This window comes from Palaemon carinicauda, chromosome 11 (assembly GCF_036898095.1).
Source record: "Palaemon carinicauda isolate YSFRI2023 chromosome 11, ASM3689809v2, whole genome shotgun sequence".
Taxonomy (NCBI): domain Eukaryota; kingdom Metazoa; phylum Arthropoda; class Malacostraca; order Decapoda; family Palaemonidae; genus Palaemon; species Palaemon carinicauda.
This window is the reverse complement of record NC_090735.1, coordinates 144035604-144051307: the sequence shown is the minus strand read 5'-3', so window position 1 is coordinate 144051307 and position 15704 is coordinate 144035604. Positions and strand designations below refer to the sequence as shown.

Genomic DNA, 15704 nt, shown 5'->3' with positions numbered 1-15704 from the left:
TTTCATGTTTATGTGTTAGAAAGTGTGCCTTGATGGTTGGGCTAACACGTGCATGTTTTTTTTTTTTTATCTGAGAATGCCGTATATTAGAATGTTGGGCATTTTTCCGCGAGTGCCCCTTTTTATTTGTTTTGCATTTTTTTGCTTAGTCATGTTACCGTAAGGAATTGGCAAGTAGTGTCGCAAAACTTATATTTTTATAGTGTTGGAAAGTGTTTCTAGATGATCTGGCTACCCATGCCTATTTTTTTTTTAGCCAGATATGGCGTATATATAAGTATGTGTTCGATTTTCCTGTGATTGCCATTTTTTCGTTTTTTCCCATTTCTTTCAAAATTACTACGTACTAAGGAACTATCACAGAGTAATATTTCATTTATATGTTTATTTGTCGGAAAATATGCCTTGATGGTTTGCCTAGCACGTGGCTGAAATTTTTTTTTTCTGAAATGCCGTATATTAGAATGGCCATTTTTCCACGAGTGTCCCTTTTTATTTGTTTTGCATTTTTTTGCTTAGTCATGTTACCGTAAGGAATTGGCAAGTAGTGTCGCAAAACTTATATTTTTATAGTGTTGGAAAGTGTTTCTAGATGATCTGGCTACCCATGCCTATCTTTTTTTTTTGCCAGATATGGCGTATATATAGGTATGTGTTCGATTTTCCGGTGATTGCCATTTTTTTGTTTTTTCCCAATTCTTTCAAAATTACTACGTACTAAGGAACTATCACAGAGTAATGATTCCTCTAGATGTTTATTTGTCGGAAAATTTTGTTTACTTTTTTTTTGATTGAATATCATCAAATTTTTTTAGCTAAAATATTGTTTTACATTTTTTTTTCGATTTTATTTCCCTTCAAAAAAATTTTTTTGGGTCAGAATTTTAATTTTATAGTCGTAAAATAATCGACAATTATCCAGCAACCCACCATACAATTTTTATGCATATCCAATAATAATTAGATTAGTAAATAACACCTTGAAATTGACATACCCTTCCTACATTTCAAGTGGCAGATTAGGGAGTCTGAGTCAGTGTGGTTGGCGGCCATTTTGTGGACATATCCGAAGCGTAAGCTGCCCTATCTATATATATTCTTGTTCCCTATAGAATTTGTGATATTTTGGTATATTTTTACCTGCATAAATATCATATTATATATTAAATATTTGTATTTTTTTACGAAATTTCCAAGTACTCAAAAAATTACCTTTAGATATGGCCCCTGATATAAATGTAATTTACAAAATAATGAAGATTTTTTTACATATTTCTATTTTAGGATAACATATGTTTATTCCCTAAAAAAATTAGCCACTTCCTATTTCATTTGGGTACCCAAAAAAATTCATGAAATTTGGACAATTTTTTTTGGCCAAAAAAAGTTACCCTTTTTTTCTCATTTCAGATCTTCACCTCCATGGGTCTGACTTCATCCAAAATACATCAAGATGTGTCCTAAACATTCAAGAATCCATTCCTAAAAGGATTTGTGTATATATGTATAAACTTTTTTTTTATGAATTTTTATGTCAGGTCTTTTTTTTTTCTACTTAATTTTTTAAAATATTTATAATAAATAGATTTTCTGCAGATGAGTAGTATTTATCTTTACAGTTGTTTTAAGCATTCATTGAAGTTTTTTTTGGCAAAAGAAAAAAGAAGGTTACTGCAAAAACTGATTTTTCAAGAATTTTTTTTGGTGTCGGGGTCGTTCGCGTCCGAGTATACCCTTAAAGGGGTGTCCGAGGACCGTACCTATCCAGGGATAAGTACTGGAATACACACCTTCAACCTTCGATAGTAGACATAGTAGAAAGAAAGAAATCTCTAAAACCAATCTGGTTAGTTTACTGACCCAGGAAATGTCAATTAATTCTGGTCTTGGAAAAGAGCGAAAGTGATGACTCTTGTTAAACTCCCATCAACCTGAGCTTGAAGATGTCACAGGTGTTAGGCTAGGTCCCTACCAGGAGACTGGTAGGCCATGGAAGAACCTATACCCTTAAAAATATGGTGTCTTGAATGTATGGTCATTATGAGAAATGGGCTGCATTACATTTCTATCATCCTCCCCCTTGTCTGGGAGGGTGGGGGAGATGCTTCAATACAGAAGTTGTCTATGAAAAAAAGTTACTCAGTTGGCTTATTTAACATCCAATCCAACATATAACTGAGCAACTGATTTCCCCCAAGAGGAAAATTGCCAGACCATCTACCTCTCCTGTAAGACTACTTGCAACATTTATCTTGCACAAGATACTACTTGTCTATCCTGTGACGAAGCTAGGATCGCAACATGACTTGGTGAGCAGCTACAGCAAAACCAAGAGCAGTTTCTTCCTGAAGATTACTATATATCTTATATCATTGACTTTCTGTGATTAGGAATGATTGATTGATTGATTTAAAGTTTTCAGGCATCCTGACATCTGAGGTCATTGACGCCGGTAACATTTAATTTATGTATACAAAAATAAAAAATAAAATAAAATAAAAAATAAAAGAGTATTCAATTAAAATCATAAAAGTTGAATGTCATAAAAGTTAAATATTTTTCAGAAGACCTGCTTCTGAAATAAATCTAAAAATGCCACTTGCATGGTAGGACACATCATTTCCAAGAATCTTGGCAAGGATGAACCTGCCACCCTCGCCTCGAGCCTCAAACAAATATCTATTCCTTAAATTGTTATAATTGGGGCATTCGGTCAACAAATGCCTTACTGTTAGAGGTACTAAACAGTCGTCACAGTACGGTTGGTGTTGGCCCTTCAGAAACTCGTGTGTCAACCGAGTGTGACCAATACGGAGATGACAAAGAGACATCTCCCATTTTCGGGGCATCATATTATACCTCCAAGGAGATATGTCATTTGTTACCTCTCGCATTTTATTCCCATCTAGGCTATCCCATTGCTGTTGCCATTTATTGCAAACCAATTTCTTGATGTCAGGTAAGAAATCATTACAGGGAATGGGATACCTTCTTGGCAGCAACTCGGATGCAGCCTTCTTAGCCAGCGAATCTGCCTTCTCATTCCCAGACACACCTACATGTCCTGAAACCCAACAAAATTGAACTGTTATACCTCTCCGTCCAATAATAAAAAGCCATTCTAAAATCTTTAAAACTAGAGGATTACTAGAATTAAAAACTTCTATAGCTTGAAGGACACTCCTTGCATCACTAAAAATTGTAAAATTACCCTCCTTCTCCAACGCTATTTTCTCAATAGCGGTTAATATGCCATTCAGTTCGGCAGTAAATGTGGAAGCGGTCAGAGGAAGTGCACTTCTACAATTAAAACCATTACTATGTACTCCAAATCCAATGCCAGCATCAGATTTGGAGCCATCAGTATAGATAAAAGTTGATCCTCTATGTTCTTTAACATGTTCATTAAAAAGACACCTGGCTTCTAGGTCTGACATATTCTTCTTATCTCCAATAAAATATTTACAAAAAGATATCTCTGGTAACTTCCATGGAGGCGTTGATGATACCTTGAATGGAAGTACCTTATTTCTAATTATATCCAGACTATTTAATAATCGTTTCACCCGAAAGCCATAAGGTTGAGGAGATTTTGGGTGCAACTCAAAGTATGATGCATGTCTTACAAGGCTTGTGGTTAGGGATGGTACTTCTGGAATCTCATTGGATCAGCATAACTTTGGAAGAGAAAATCATTAGAATGATAATCTCCACATTTGGAAGAGAATCATTGGATGATTTTCTCCACATTTCTGCCTCCCTCTCTATCTCTTCCAGGATGAAGAGAGTAACCCTCAGGAGCGGAATCCCGTACTTTCGGCACCTGCCTGTGGAATCTCCCTAAGATGGTGTCCCTTCTCTTGAGTATGGCATTCTCCCACAAGTTGACTGCGTGGTGCGACAAGAACTCAAGTGTCCGGGTACCCAACAGTAGGAAGGACCTCCTTGTGGACTCCTCAGACAAAACTCAAGACAATGTGGCCCAGGGCCCCCAACCATAGGCCGAGCCATACAGCACCCTGCATGGCATACTTCACACCTCGCTCTATGTTGAGGAGCTCCCCCACTGAAAGTGAAGCTCTCAAGAAGGAGAGAGTCCAAGTCGGGAGACCCCTTGTTCGAGACTTTAACGATGGGTGGAGGGACATGGACAAGAGTGGCTCATTCTCAATTTCGTAATTCTTCCTTTGCACCATGAAAAGGAGTGGAAGAAACCGAGAAGAGGAACCTACCCTCAAGGAACTTAGTTCCAGATGTCTGGGAGATCGTTTTCTTTCTAGCTGCTGTCAACCTTTTACACCAAGGCAAAGCTTCATTGGTCTTAGGGGTTCTTTGAGTTCCTAAGAGCTCATCCAAGACCATTTCCTTTCCTTCCTGGGGGTTAGTACCAGGATCTTACAGCTTGTTAATGGGCCTCATAAAAGCAAGGACCTACCTGAAGGTATGCTCCGACTCCTTGAGCTCTTGTTCCGAGTGAAAGTTTGGACTAGCTGCCCTAGGGAGATATTCCTCGTCGGTATTGTACCAAAAGGAGTGGTGATGGCGGTCTTGGGGATGTCTTCTGGGTTCATAGGAACCTGATAATACCCCTTCAGGAGGTTGAGCGTGGAGAAAACCTTCGCTTTGTGCAGGTAGGAGGTCACGTCGGCGATGTTTGGGAGGGGGTAGTGATCCGGTTCTGTTTGCATGTTCAGGCGCTTGTAATCCCCGCACGGACGGAGGGAGCCGTCTTTCTTCAGAACGATGTGTAAGGGTGACGACAATGGGCTGGAGGTCTTTTGGTCGTCACCCTTACACATCGTTCTGAAGAAAGACTGCTCCCTCCGTCCGTGCAGGGATTACAGGTGCATGAACATGCAAACAGAACCGGATAACTAACCCCTCCCAAACATCGCCGACGTGACCTCCTACTTGCACAAAAAGAAGGTTTTCTCCATGCTCTACCTCCTGAAGGGGTATTATCAGGTGCCTATGAACCCAGAAGACATCCCCAAGACTGACATCACCACCCGTTTGGTACAGTATCCCGAGCATCATCCACCTCCAAGCTTACATCCATAAGAGCCTAGGGTAGGTCAAGTCATCAACAGGGTCGCGAGAGGGACCTGTCACAGGGGACCTCCTGTCCATCTCCACCTTACAGGCTTCCCTCGCCTTAGTGGTCTTTGGTAACGTCTTGGAGTCCTTGGACTCTTTCCGCGGAAAAAAAGTCCTTCCAGGATGGAGGGGTTTAGAGGAACTTGCGATACCTTGGGAACACTAGTTGTGGGAGCCGAGGGTTCTTCTCTGCAGGTGGTAAGGAAACTGGACTCAGGTCCAAGGGAACCACTTCGATCTGCCAAGATTGGAAGGGATGGACAATAATTGCTCTGGGCGAGGAAAGACCCCTGCTCGTTCGAGGGTGGATGAGATCGGCATGAGGTGGTGTATTGGCTTTTATCTTCTTCTTTAATCATTTCGTCCTGATGTGTCTCACCTTGACAGGAGTTAATGGAAGACATTCAAGAGAACGATCGTCAACAGGTGGCACCTCGGCACTGCAACTAGTTGGAGATGATTGCTGTCTTTTCTTGTCTAGGGAGGACTTCCTTCTAGGATCAAGACTTCCATGAGATGAACTCAAACCTAAACTTTCCTACAGGATCTGAGGAGTAGCCCTGACTTGAGCAGTCCAGGACTTCTGAAGAGTTGATAAAAGGGTATCAAACAAAGAAGAAAGTTCACCTCCCTTCATGAAGTCTGGGGTTTCCTTAGAGTGTCCAGGAGGAGGGGAACGTCCCCGAGAAGGTGCCTCTGTTGACCGAGGCGATAGCCTCTGGGGGAACAGGAGATCCTCTTTCAAAGGGCAAAGAGGACGATCGGGAATGATGGGAACGTCTACTAACATATTAAGAGGTTTCTTGAACCCTTCGGGAAAGGGTATGGGCCTACCGCTGAAGGTGGAAGTAGCCGAAGGCCGAGGTGTTGGGACCGGACTTGCTAGCGATTCTGATACTTCTAATGGGGACTTGTTTGCGGAAATCACGAGTTTCGCGTATCAACGGGCGTGATTCGCGAGCAGACGTGCTTATTTCACGAATAACAGGTGCTTATCATGAAGGTGGAGGCGCTGAGGACTGAGGACTCCTGTTGCACAGGAGGACTACTCACACTAGCTACATTAGGCGATGAGGGCCTTTGAACAGGAGCGACCCAAAGCGTTGGTGAACACATTACCGCAGAGAAGGTAGCTTAGCTGGATGCCTGTCCGAGTGTTGTTCAACAGCAAGATCAGTTTCAGTCGGAGGTCGTTGAGGAAAAGTAAGAGCTGAGGCGTGTCGGACGGATGGACTGCGCGAACGCCTACCTCTTCCTCTTGGAGAGGAATGACTAGATCGCGATCGTAAGCGTCTTACTCGCGATCTTGAACGGCAGGAACGTCTAGAGGGCCTAGTTTATAATCGTGCGTGTTGTCCTTATAATCGTGATCATCGACCAGTTGAAAAGAAATGGCGTCCTCAGGAATGTAAGCATCGCCCTTGCGAACATGAGCCTCGCCCTCATGAACGTGAGCGTTGCCCTCGCGAACATGTGCATAGTCCTCGTGAACGTAAGCGTTGCCCTGGCGAACTCGAGCGTTGTCCTCGAGATTTATCTCATCACGATCTAGAACGCGTGCATCCAGACCTAGATCTAGAACCTCTAGCTCATGATTGTGATGACAGCGATCGCAAACTTTTACCTCGTGAAGTGGAACTCCTTATAAGAGAAGGGCGCCGAGACTGTGATGACCTTCGGTTTAGTGAGCATGAAGCTCTAGAGTTAGAACTCCTTCTGGAGGAAGAGCGCCGAGATTGTGAGGACTTTCAATCTCTCAGATGATCCTCAGATTGTCGTGAACGACGATCAGAAGACGAGGGTCCCGAAGGACGAGAAGATGGAGAATCTCGCCCTCACGAATGGCTAGCAGATGGAGCGCTGGCTGTGTGAAGATCATCATCACTATCAGCCGAAGGATTCCTGTGGGAAGAAACAGAAGGCGGAGGGATTAAGGGACAACAAAGTCCCAGGATGGTGAGTGGGACCCTCTTCAGCAGGGGGCCGTTGGAGGGATGAATGTGAGCGATCGCCCTGTCCACGCGTGGAAGGGCCAGGAGAGGGAGCGTCATGAAGACGTCCCAATCACACATGAACAGAGAAAAAGCCAAGCAATTACAAAGTCAATGGCAAGCCTTAAGGAGGAGAAAGAGGACATGTCCGCTCTCTACAAGCCAAAAGCAAGAAGTGATGTTGCTCACAGCTGTTTGAGTAGATATAGGTGGCTGAGTAACACTCCCACAGCAACTCCCTGCCTACCCATTCAGTGGTTAGGCAAGGTTGGCACCTAGTACTTTTCAGTCTAATGGCTACCTTCCAATTTCACCGAAGATAATTCATGTAAATAACATAAGGTTTGTTACCATGAGAACTAATCAAGGTTATGCTACCTGGCACGGCCACCCGCCAGCTACTACTACTACCTCATTAAAAGTATAAACAGGCATTCCCGCTTTTCTAAGTCACACTCCTATTAAAAGGTTGAAGGTTTGTTTTACGTGGAGGGAAAAAATATGTCTAGTGTAACACAGTGTAAAAGACCGATTTAGGTCGACTTTAATAACCAGATGACTAATTGTTGGACAATAGGTGTGGCCTCTTGAAGGAAATAAAAACCAAAAATTCTTTAATTTTTTAAGGTAACGTCAGTACTGAGTCAAGCTTTGGGGACAAAGCAATATGAACATCAGTGGAGCTTCATAGAAATAACTATAAAGTCTTGTAGCCCTCCCTTTTCAGTAAATAATAATGAATTTTTTATGAGAAAAATGCAACTCATCATCTATGTTACAAAGGAAAGTTTTACCTTTCATATGTATAAACTATTTTCGGATACAACACATCATTAGGCCTACAATGAAAAGCAGGTCTATTCTTTGAGAACACATATTCTTGATGTGATGTAAATGGACTGATTAAACTAATTAAAAATAATGAAAAATATACAGAGTAAACTTACAGGAACGTTGGAATGTGTGGGTGTACCAACAGGAGACTGTGCAGGGGATGGAGGGCCACGTCCCCAATTAGAGGCTCTTAGTTCAACCACCGAGAGGAGAAGAGAACGAGTACCCTGGGATATGACCGCAGTCATTGCAACATCCTTAAGGTTGCATATAACTTCATCCATTTCTGATCTACTTCCAGCATCCAACAAACTACCTGTGAACTATAATTTAACTTCAATTAATAACACAAACAAATCTAGAACTAATATTCCTACAAAACAACGTGGTCCATATCCACAAACAAACTACATAAAGCACAATCTCTAATACTCTTCAAAATAATTAGAAGCAATTAGTGGAACCAGATACTCTTCAGTTACGTTAAGCATACATTTTTAAATATTTTTTAAATCCCAAAATATTACAAACCAGTTTAAAATATATAATGAATTTTTGTTCAAAGCATATATAGTTTTACAGATACAGAGTATTGCCATAATGAAACATCAATAATTACTGGATGTTTTTGTTATACTTGACAAACAGTCACTTTCACATCCCTATTCATCCAAAATTGATTAAAATCCTTCAGTTTATGAACAGGTTAAAGATATGACAAATTCGGAGATAATTTGTATTTTTCCTAACCTTACAAACCTTAGCTATTTACATAGGTTATTACTTACGGCGTAGCTGAAATGGCGGGCCATTAGATTTTTAACAAGGGTTAACTAACCCCCCCCCCCCCCCCGCGCTAGTTAGCAGGGGTAGGGGAGGGGTAGCTAGCTACCCCTTCCCCCTCACACACTGGTGAACTGACTCACTTCGCTTAGAGGTAGGACTTGACTTGGGGGACAGGGCTGGTGGGCAAATATGTGTAAATAGCTAAGGTTTGTATGGTTAGGAAAAATACAAATTATCTCCGAATTTGTCATTTGTTCCGTAACCGAAATATAAACCACGCTATTTACATAGGGTGACTTACCCCTTAGGAAGGATGGAAAGTCCCCAGCCATACTGGCTTTGGCTTTACCCAGGGACTCAGAATCTGAGTGAGCAGCACTTCGAGAAAAAGTCCCTGCACCTCGCAAGTTCCTTGCTCCGCAAGGAGTGTGCGGCCTACATAAGCTTGTGTGTGGAGGGATGAAGCGTGACTTGTCCTAGGCAGTCGACCTGAAGACCTTTAGATGGAATTTTGGACTAGGACTTCCCAATACAACCTCGTCAGGGTATGGGAGATGTGACAGTATTATTTTAACCACAAGGAAGCATGGTTTACCTGCAGAGGTTTGAGGTCAGCTATGCAGAGAACCTAGGATGCTGCTTTCCCCAAGAGAGGGGAGCATGAAGAAAGAAGTAAGGGCCAGACATACCTCTTTCAATCATGCAGTTTGACACCAGGTAACAATGCCCTCAACCTTCTGCTACTTGTCCATTAAGGAGCCTGAGGTTAGACCAGCTGTTGTGTAGCCACCACAGACCAATAGAAAAATGTATCGAGGCTCCTGTGGGTCACGTCTTGCAGGTAGTGGGCTGTGAAGGTCGTCCGACGCTTCCAGACTCCAGTTTGTAGCACCTGCGTCACAGAGTAGTTTTCATGAAGACCAGAGACGTTGCGATGCCTCTGACATCGTGTGCTCTAAGGCTACATGACGGAGGAGGGTCTGGATTCAGGGCGAGATGGATGGTCCTTGAATCCAGGCTGCAAAGGTATCTTGGTGACCCTCCTTTTCCTCCTTCCTGTGCTCCCAAACAGGGCTTGCACGTGAGGAGGAACTGCAGCTGTTCTTTAAGATAACACCTCCGACTCCTTACTGGGCATAGTAGGAGAAGACCTGGGTCATCTGTTACAGAACGGAGACTCGAAATCCTGAAGGAGTCGAACCGAAGGTTTGGGACTCCAAGATCTTGAGTCTAGTAACCGACTCAGGGACAAACCCGAACGTTACCTCTCCCTATCTTCTTAAATGGGCGAAGTCATACGAGAGACCATGAAGTACGCTGATACGCTTGCCGAAGCCAGAGCGAGCCGGAGTACCGACTTCTAAGTCAGGTGCCTATCAGATGCCTAGCGTAATGGTTCACAGGGAAAAGCCCTAAGATCCCTAAGAACCCTAGCCATGTTCCATGGAGGAGATCTCACTTCCGACTGGGTGCAGGTAAGTTCGTAGCTTCATATGACCGAAGAAAGATCCCGCGAGGAGGAATTGTCTAACCTTAGAGCCTGAAGGCCAAGCTTGAGGCTGAGCGATAGGCTTTACCGCCGAGAGCAAAGGGCGTATTTCCTCCCGCAGATGGACAATAACTCTGCTAACGCAAGAATAGTGGCATCGAGACCAACCACAGAAGACTCTCCACCTCGCCTGGTGGACCCCTGCGGATGACTTCGCCTCTCTCTGTGAGGAGATGCTGGATGGACTCCAGGCGTGGAGCCGAAGCGGAGCTACGGCTTGTGGTAGACGTAGTGGTGTGGTTGCTTTAGTTCTTGTCGTGGGGGAAGCTCTCCCGGGAGTTCCATCAAGGGATGCAGAAGGTCCGGAAACCACTCTGCATGATGCCGTAGCAGAGCTATCAGAGTCATCGACAGGTTGACCGATAGTCTGGTCTTGTTGAGCCCCCTTCCCCCCAGACCCAACGGTGGCAAGGCGTAGACGTCGCTGTTGTCCCACCGATGTGGGAAGACATCTCGGCAGGGTGCTTTGGGTCCGGGGCTGGGGAGAAGTACCGCAACAGCTTGAAATTCAAGGTTGTCGCGAACAGGACCACAAAGTCAGGGCTTGTTGGCTAGTGGGGGTTCCAAAGACCACTCGGTACTCTCTATCCGCGATGCTCTGTTCCGACTGTCGGAGAGCACATTCCTTTGTCCGGAATGAAGCGAGCCGATAGTGGTATTGAGTGGATTTCGGCTCATCTCACTATCTCTACTGTACGATGGGAAGACTGTTATGAAAAGGTACCTCCCCGCTTGATGAAAAAAGCAACAACCGTGGTGTTGTCGCTCACAGAGTGACTTGCCGGGGCCTGTTGGAACTGTTGACCGGCCAGAATATGGCCTTCATCCCTAGCCCATTGATGTGGAGGTACCCTTCTAGTTCTGGCCATAGGCTTAAGATCCTTTGGTTCAGAACGTGCCCCCCCCCCCTTCTTTGACGCGTCCGAGGGCAGCATTAAATGCGGAGGAGGGACGAGAAGATCCTCTCTCTAGCAAGGGCTTCGTAGGTCAACCACCACTGCAGGATCCCTTGTTCGGCCAGTCTCATAGGACCAGAATGTCTGGGGAATCGTAGTCTTGATTCCACCGGGACTTGAGTTGCCAAAGCAGGAGACTCATCCTGAGGCGAGTGTTTGGGACTAGAGGAGTCAAGAAGGAAGGTGACCTAGGAGGCGTAACCAGAAAAGGCTGGAGACTCTCCTCGCCTGAGGAAAGGTTCTACTACTCTCCTCCGCCTTGCTATCCTGTCATCCGGTGTGAAGGCTAACGGAGATTGGAGTCTAAAATCAAGCCTAGATATCCCAGTTGTTGCGATGGAAACAGAGAAAACTTCTCAAGATTTACCATGATCCTTAGATCTTGGCAAAGTTCCAGAGGCTTGTCTCGGTGTCAAAGAAGGGTCGATACCGAAACTGCTGGGGTAGCCAGACATCCAGAAAGCGAAGGTGGCGGATGCCGCTCCTGTGTGGACATGAGGATATATTGCAAAATGTGCTTGAAAAAGAAAATGCCTGGGGGTTAAGGGTTGGAAAGTTCCAAATAGCTTGGGCGTAGAGGGTTAATAGAGATCTAGCTAAAAATCAATGCTCAGTACAAATTACTGGGCATGAAGTTGAATCCCATCAAAACTCAAGGTATGATTTTGGCAGTGGCTCCTGAACATCCAGACCTCTGCATTGCTAATGTTTCTTTGAAAATACAAATCCTTTAAAATCTGGGGTTTGATTTTTATTTCAATTTTAACTTTCGATAAACATATTGTCTGTTTCGTCTTCAATTTCACAAACAACTCGCTGAATCTTTCAAGATTTTTGGTGATCATTCTATACAAAAGAAGTTTTAATTCTTTCATTCTTTGTTTTCAAGGTTGTTCTCCTGTCTGTTCTTCAGCTGCAGGCTCTCAATATTAATTTCTTGGACAAAAACCTGCAGTCTAATACAGTATTAAATTTCTTATCTGTGATCTGGATATTAATCTCGGGCATCATCATTCAGTTAGTTTTTTATGCATGTTGCATAAGATTCTTCATAATTCTGACCATCCTTTGCATTCAGATCTTCCCGGACTGTACCATTCTATATGCAATACTAGGTATGCAGTTACCGTATATTACCGTATAAAGGACAACCACATGCAGAGGACAAACCCCAAAATTTCTTTTTAAAAGAAGTTTTTATCTTATACATTATGAAATGAGCGAACAGCAATTTCAAGTCCAGCCTAATATTAACACACTTTTATTATAAATCTTACCACACATAACAATCTTTGTTGTTATTAATGTTATATATCTGTTTTTTGTTTATAAAATAAGCAGCATTTATGTTTAAGAAAGTATAAAACTAAAACAATTCGTTAGTTTCAACACAATGGTTATATTATTAATTCTTCATTCAAAGTTTACATATTGCCATTCCTAACCTTATCCTCCTATTCTCATTCGATATTTTGCAACTACGAAAAAATGTGCAACTACGAAAACATGTTTTTGCAAGTCTTATTTTTAATACACTTCTGTTTGGGGGTTACTGCACTAATTATTCAGTGGCTACTTTCCTATTGTTAAGGGTCAGCAGCTCTTCTCGGAGAACAATCCAAAATCAAACCATTGTTCTCTAGTTTTGGGTAGTGCCATAGCCTCTGTATCATGGTCTTCTACGTCTTGGGTTAGAGTTTTCTTGCTTGAGGGTACACTCGGGCAAACTGTTCTGTCATGTTTCTCGTCCTCTTGTTTTGTTAAAAGTTTTTATAGTTTATATAGGAGATATTCATTTTAATAATATTTTTTCTTTTTTCCCTCAATGGGCTATTTTCCTTGTTGGAACCCCTGGGGTTATAGCATCCTTCTTTTCCAACTAATGTTGTAGCTTAGCAAGTAATAATAATAATAATAATAATAATAATAATAATAATAATAATAATGATAATAAATAAAACTACTGTATATAATTGTAGTAAGCATATATGACTAAGTCAATCCTTCCAATCTGCTATGTAAAATCATCTTTCTCGTTAACTAGTCATAATTGTTTGGAAAATTTGCTACGACTTATTCCCAGCTGCCACAGCCCTTAAATGGCAAACAACCAATTTTATACGGCAGCTGCTGCTTACTTACTGACTACTGTGAATTTCAAGTTTAATTAATAAAGATTTTTTCTTTTGTTTAAACTTGTTTGCATCACTGTTTTCATGTACACTATAGTAAGATACCAGTAGCCTACAAATTTGAGGTTTCAGACAACCACCACTACCGCCATCTCTTGGCAAATAATACAAACATTCCTAGTTGTCCAAACAAGTTTCTGGTGACGAATAATTAATTACCGGTACAAATATGGAAAATTCTAGGTTTCCGTCAATTAGGCTACCCTACCGACAAGGTCACACAACAGAGCCCAAGTACTAAAAATAAAGATAAAACTGCCAGAAAATAGTCCTATTTTACTGAAACATAAAACTATATACTGTACCATAATTAAATGGGTATATTATATGATTCTTAAGAGATTTGCATTTAATTATGCTTTATCAAAGCCTGTTTATATTATATTAAACACTACAAACAAATCAAAGCAGTGCAACATTCATGTGTGGTACTTGGCACATTTGTGACCATGAAGGGGTAGTCAAGGGAGAAATACCAAATCAACTAGGCCCTTCAAAGCAGAGTAATGGAATATTGGACAGCCAGTATTCTTCAGCCACCCTTGTGAGGTAAGTCAGACTTGTACATTTTTCATATTAATTCTGGGAACATGAGCATATGCTGTAGGTTTTGCTTTGTTGCTGACAGCTGTCCAGTAATGGGCAATAGTCTACTTATTGATACTTGCCAACAGTCTACTTATTATCACTCCGGCACCAGGTCTTTGGAGAAAAAATGATATTTTCATTATAAAATAAATTTTTGAATATACTTACTCGGTGAATATATAAATAGCTGACGTCTCCAACGGTCGACAGATTCCAAAAACTCGCGAGCGATCGCCATGAAGGCTGCCGGGTGTGCCCACCAGCGCCGACTATTGGCCAGATACCGCATATACTTCTCAACCACTCCAGTTCTTCTCAGTCCGTAGGGTCTCTATCGGGGAGGAAGGGAGGGCCTTTAATATTATATATTCACTGGGTAAGTATATTCAAAAATTTATTTTATAATGAAAATATCATTTTTAAATATTAAACTTAGCCGGTGAATATATAAATAGCTGATTCACACCCATGGTGGTGGGTAGAGACCAGTATTGTAACAATAAAGGCGTATATGCTCAAGAGTTTTTGACAAATATTTCATAAAAACAAACTTAAGTATAGGTACCTGGTAAGGAAGCTGACTCTGATGATTACTCTGCATCATTAGTCCGCTTTCCTCACAAAGCCCAGCCATCCTCTCAGGATGCTGAAAGACTCCCAGGAGCTGCTATATCCAGGGTGAACACCCCTATAACAGGACCTCATCAATACCCTTAATCTGGGCGCTCTCAAGAAACAATATTTTGACCACCCGCCAAATCAAAAAGATTGCGAAAGACTTCTTAGTCTCCCGTACAACCCAAAATAAGATTAAAAATTTCAAGAGTAGATTAAAAGGATATTGGGATTAAGGGAATGTAGTGGTAGAGCCTTCACCCACTACTGCACTCGCTGCTACGAATGGTCCCAGTGTGTAGCAGTCCTCATAAAGAGTCTGGACATCTTTCAAGTAATATGAAGCGAATACCGACTTGCTTCTCCAAAAGGTCGCTTCCATAATACTTTTAATGGATCTATTTTGCTTAAACGCTACTGAAGTTGCTATCACTCTAACTTCATGAGCCTTGACTTTAAGTAAATTACGATCCTTCTCACTTAAAAGAGAGTGTGCCTCCAGAATCAAAAGTTTAATAAATAAGACCACGCATTCTTAGACATGGGCAAAGAGGGCTTTTTAATGGAGCACCATAAAGCCTCTGAACAACCTCGTAGTGGTTTAGTTCTGGATAAATAAAATTTAAGAGCTCTAACGGGGCACAGCACTCTTTCAACTTCATTCCCCACAATCTCAGAAAGACTGGGGATTTCAAATGATTTAGGCCAAGGACAAGACGGTAGTTCATTCTTGGCCAAAAAACCAAGTTGAAGAGCACATACTGCTTTATTAGTGGAGAAGCCGATGTTCTTGCTAAAAGCATGTATCTCACTAACCCTTTTAGTTGAAGCCAAGCTCACCAAAAAAAGTGTCTTGAGGGTAAGATCCTTCAGGGAGGCTGAATTTAATGGTTCAAACCTGTCTGACATAAGGAACTGTAGGACCACGTCCAAGTTCCAAGCAGGAGTCGAAATATGACGCTCCTTGGAAGTCTCAAAAGACTTAAGCAGGTCTTGGAGATCTTTGTTATTAGAAAGATCCAAACCCCTATGCCTGAAAGCAGAAGCTAACATGCTTCTGTAGCCTTTAATGGTGGATGCAGAGAGGGAGCGACCG

At 42.2% G+C, this 15704-nt stretch overlaps 1 protein-coding gene across 1 annotated transcript in view; it reads right to left on the bottom strand.

The window, feature by feature from the left end:
• Positions 1-15704, bottom strand: part of LOC137650265 (polyadenylate-binding protein-interacting protein 1-like) — a 109355-nt gene that overhangs the window by 27442 nt on the left and 66209 nt on the right. Inside the window, exon 7 of the mRNA XM_068383568.1 lies at positions 8036-8245. Coding sequence (XP_068239669.1) covers positions 8036-8245 — 210 coding nt within the window. The remainder of the gene's footprint in view (positions 1-8035; positions 8246-15704) is intronic.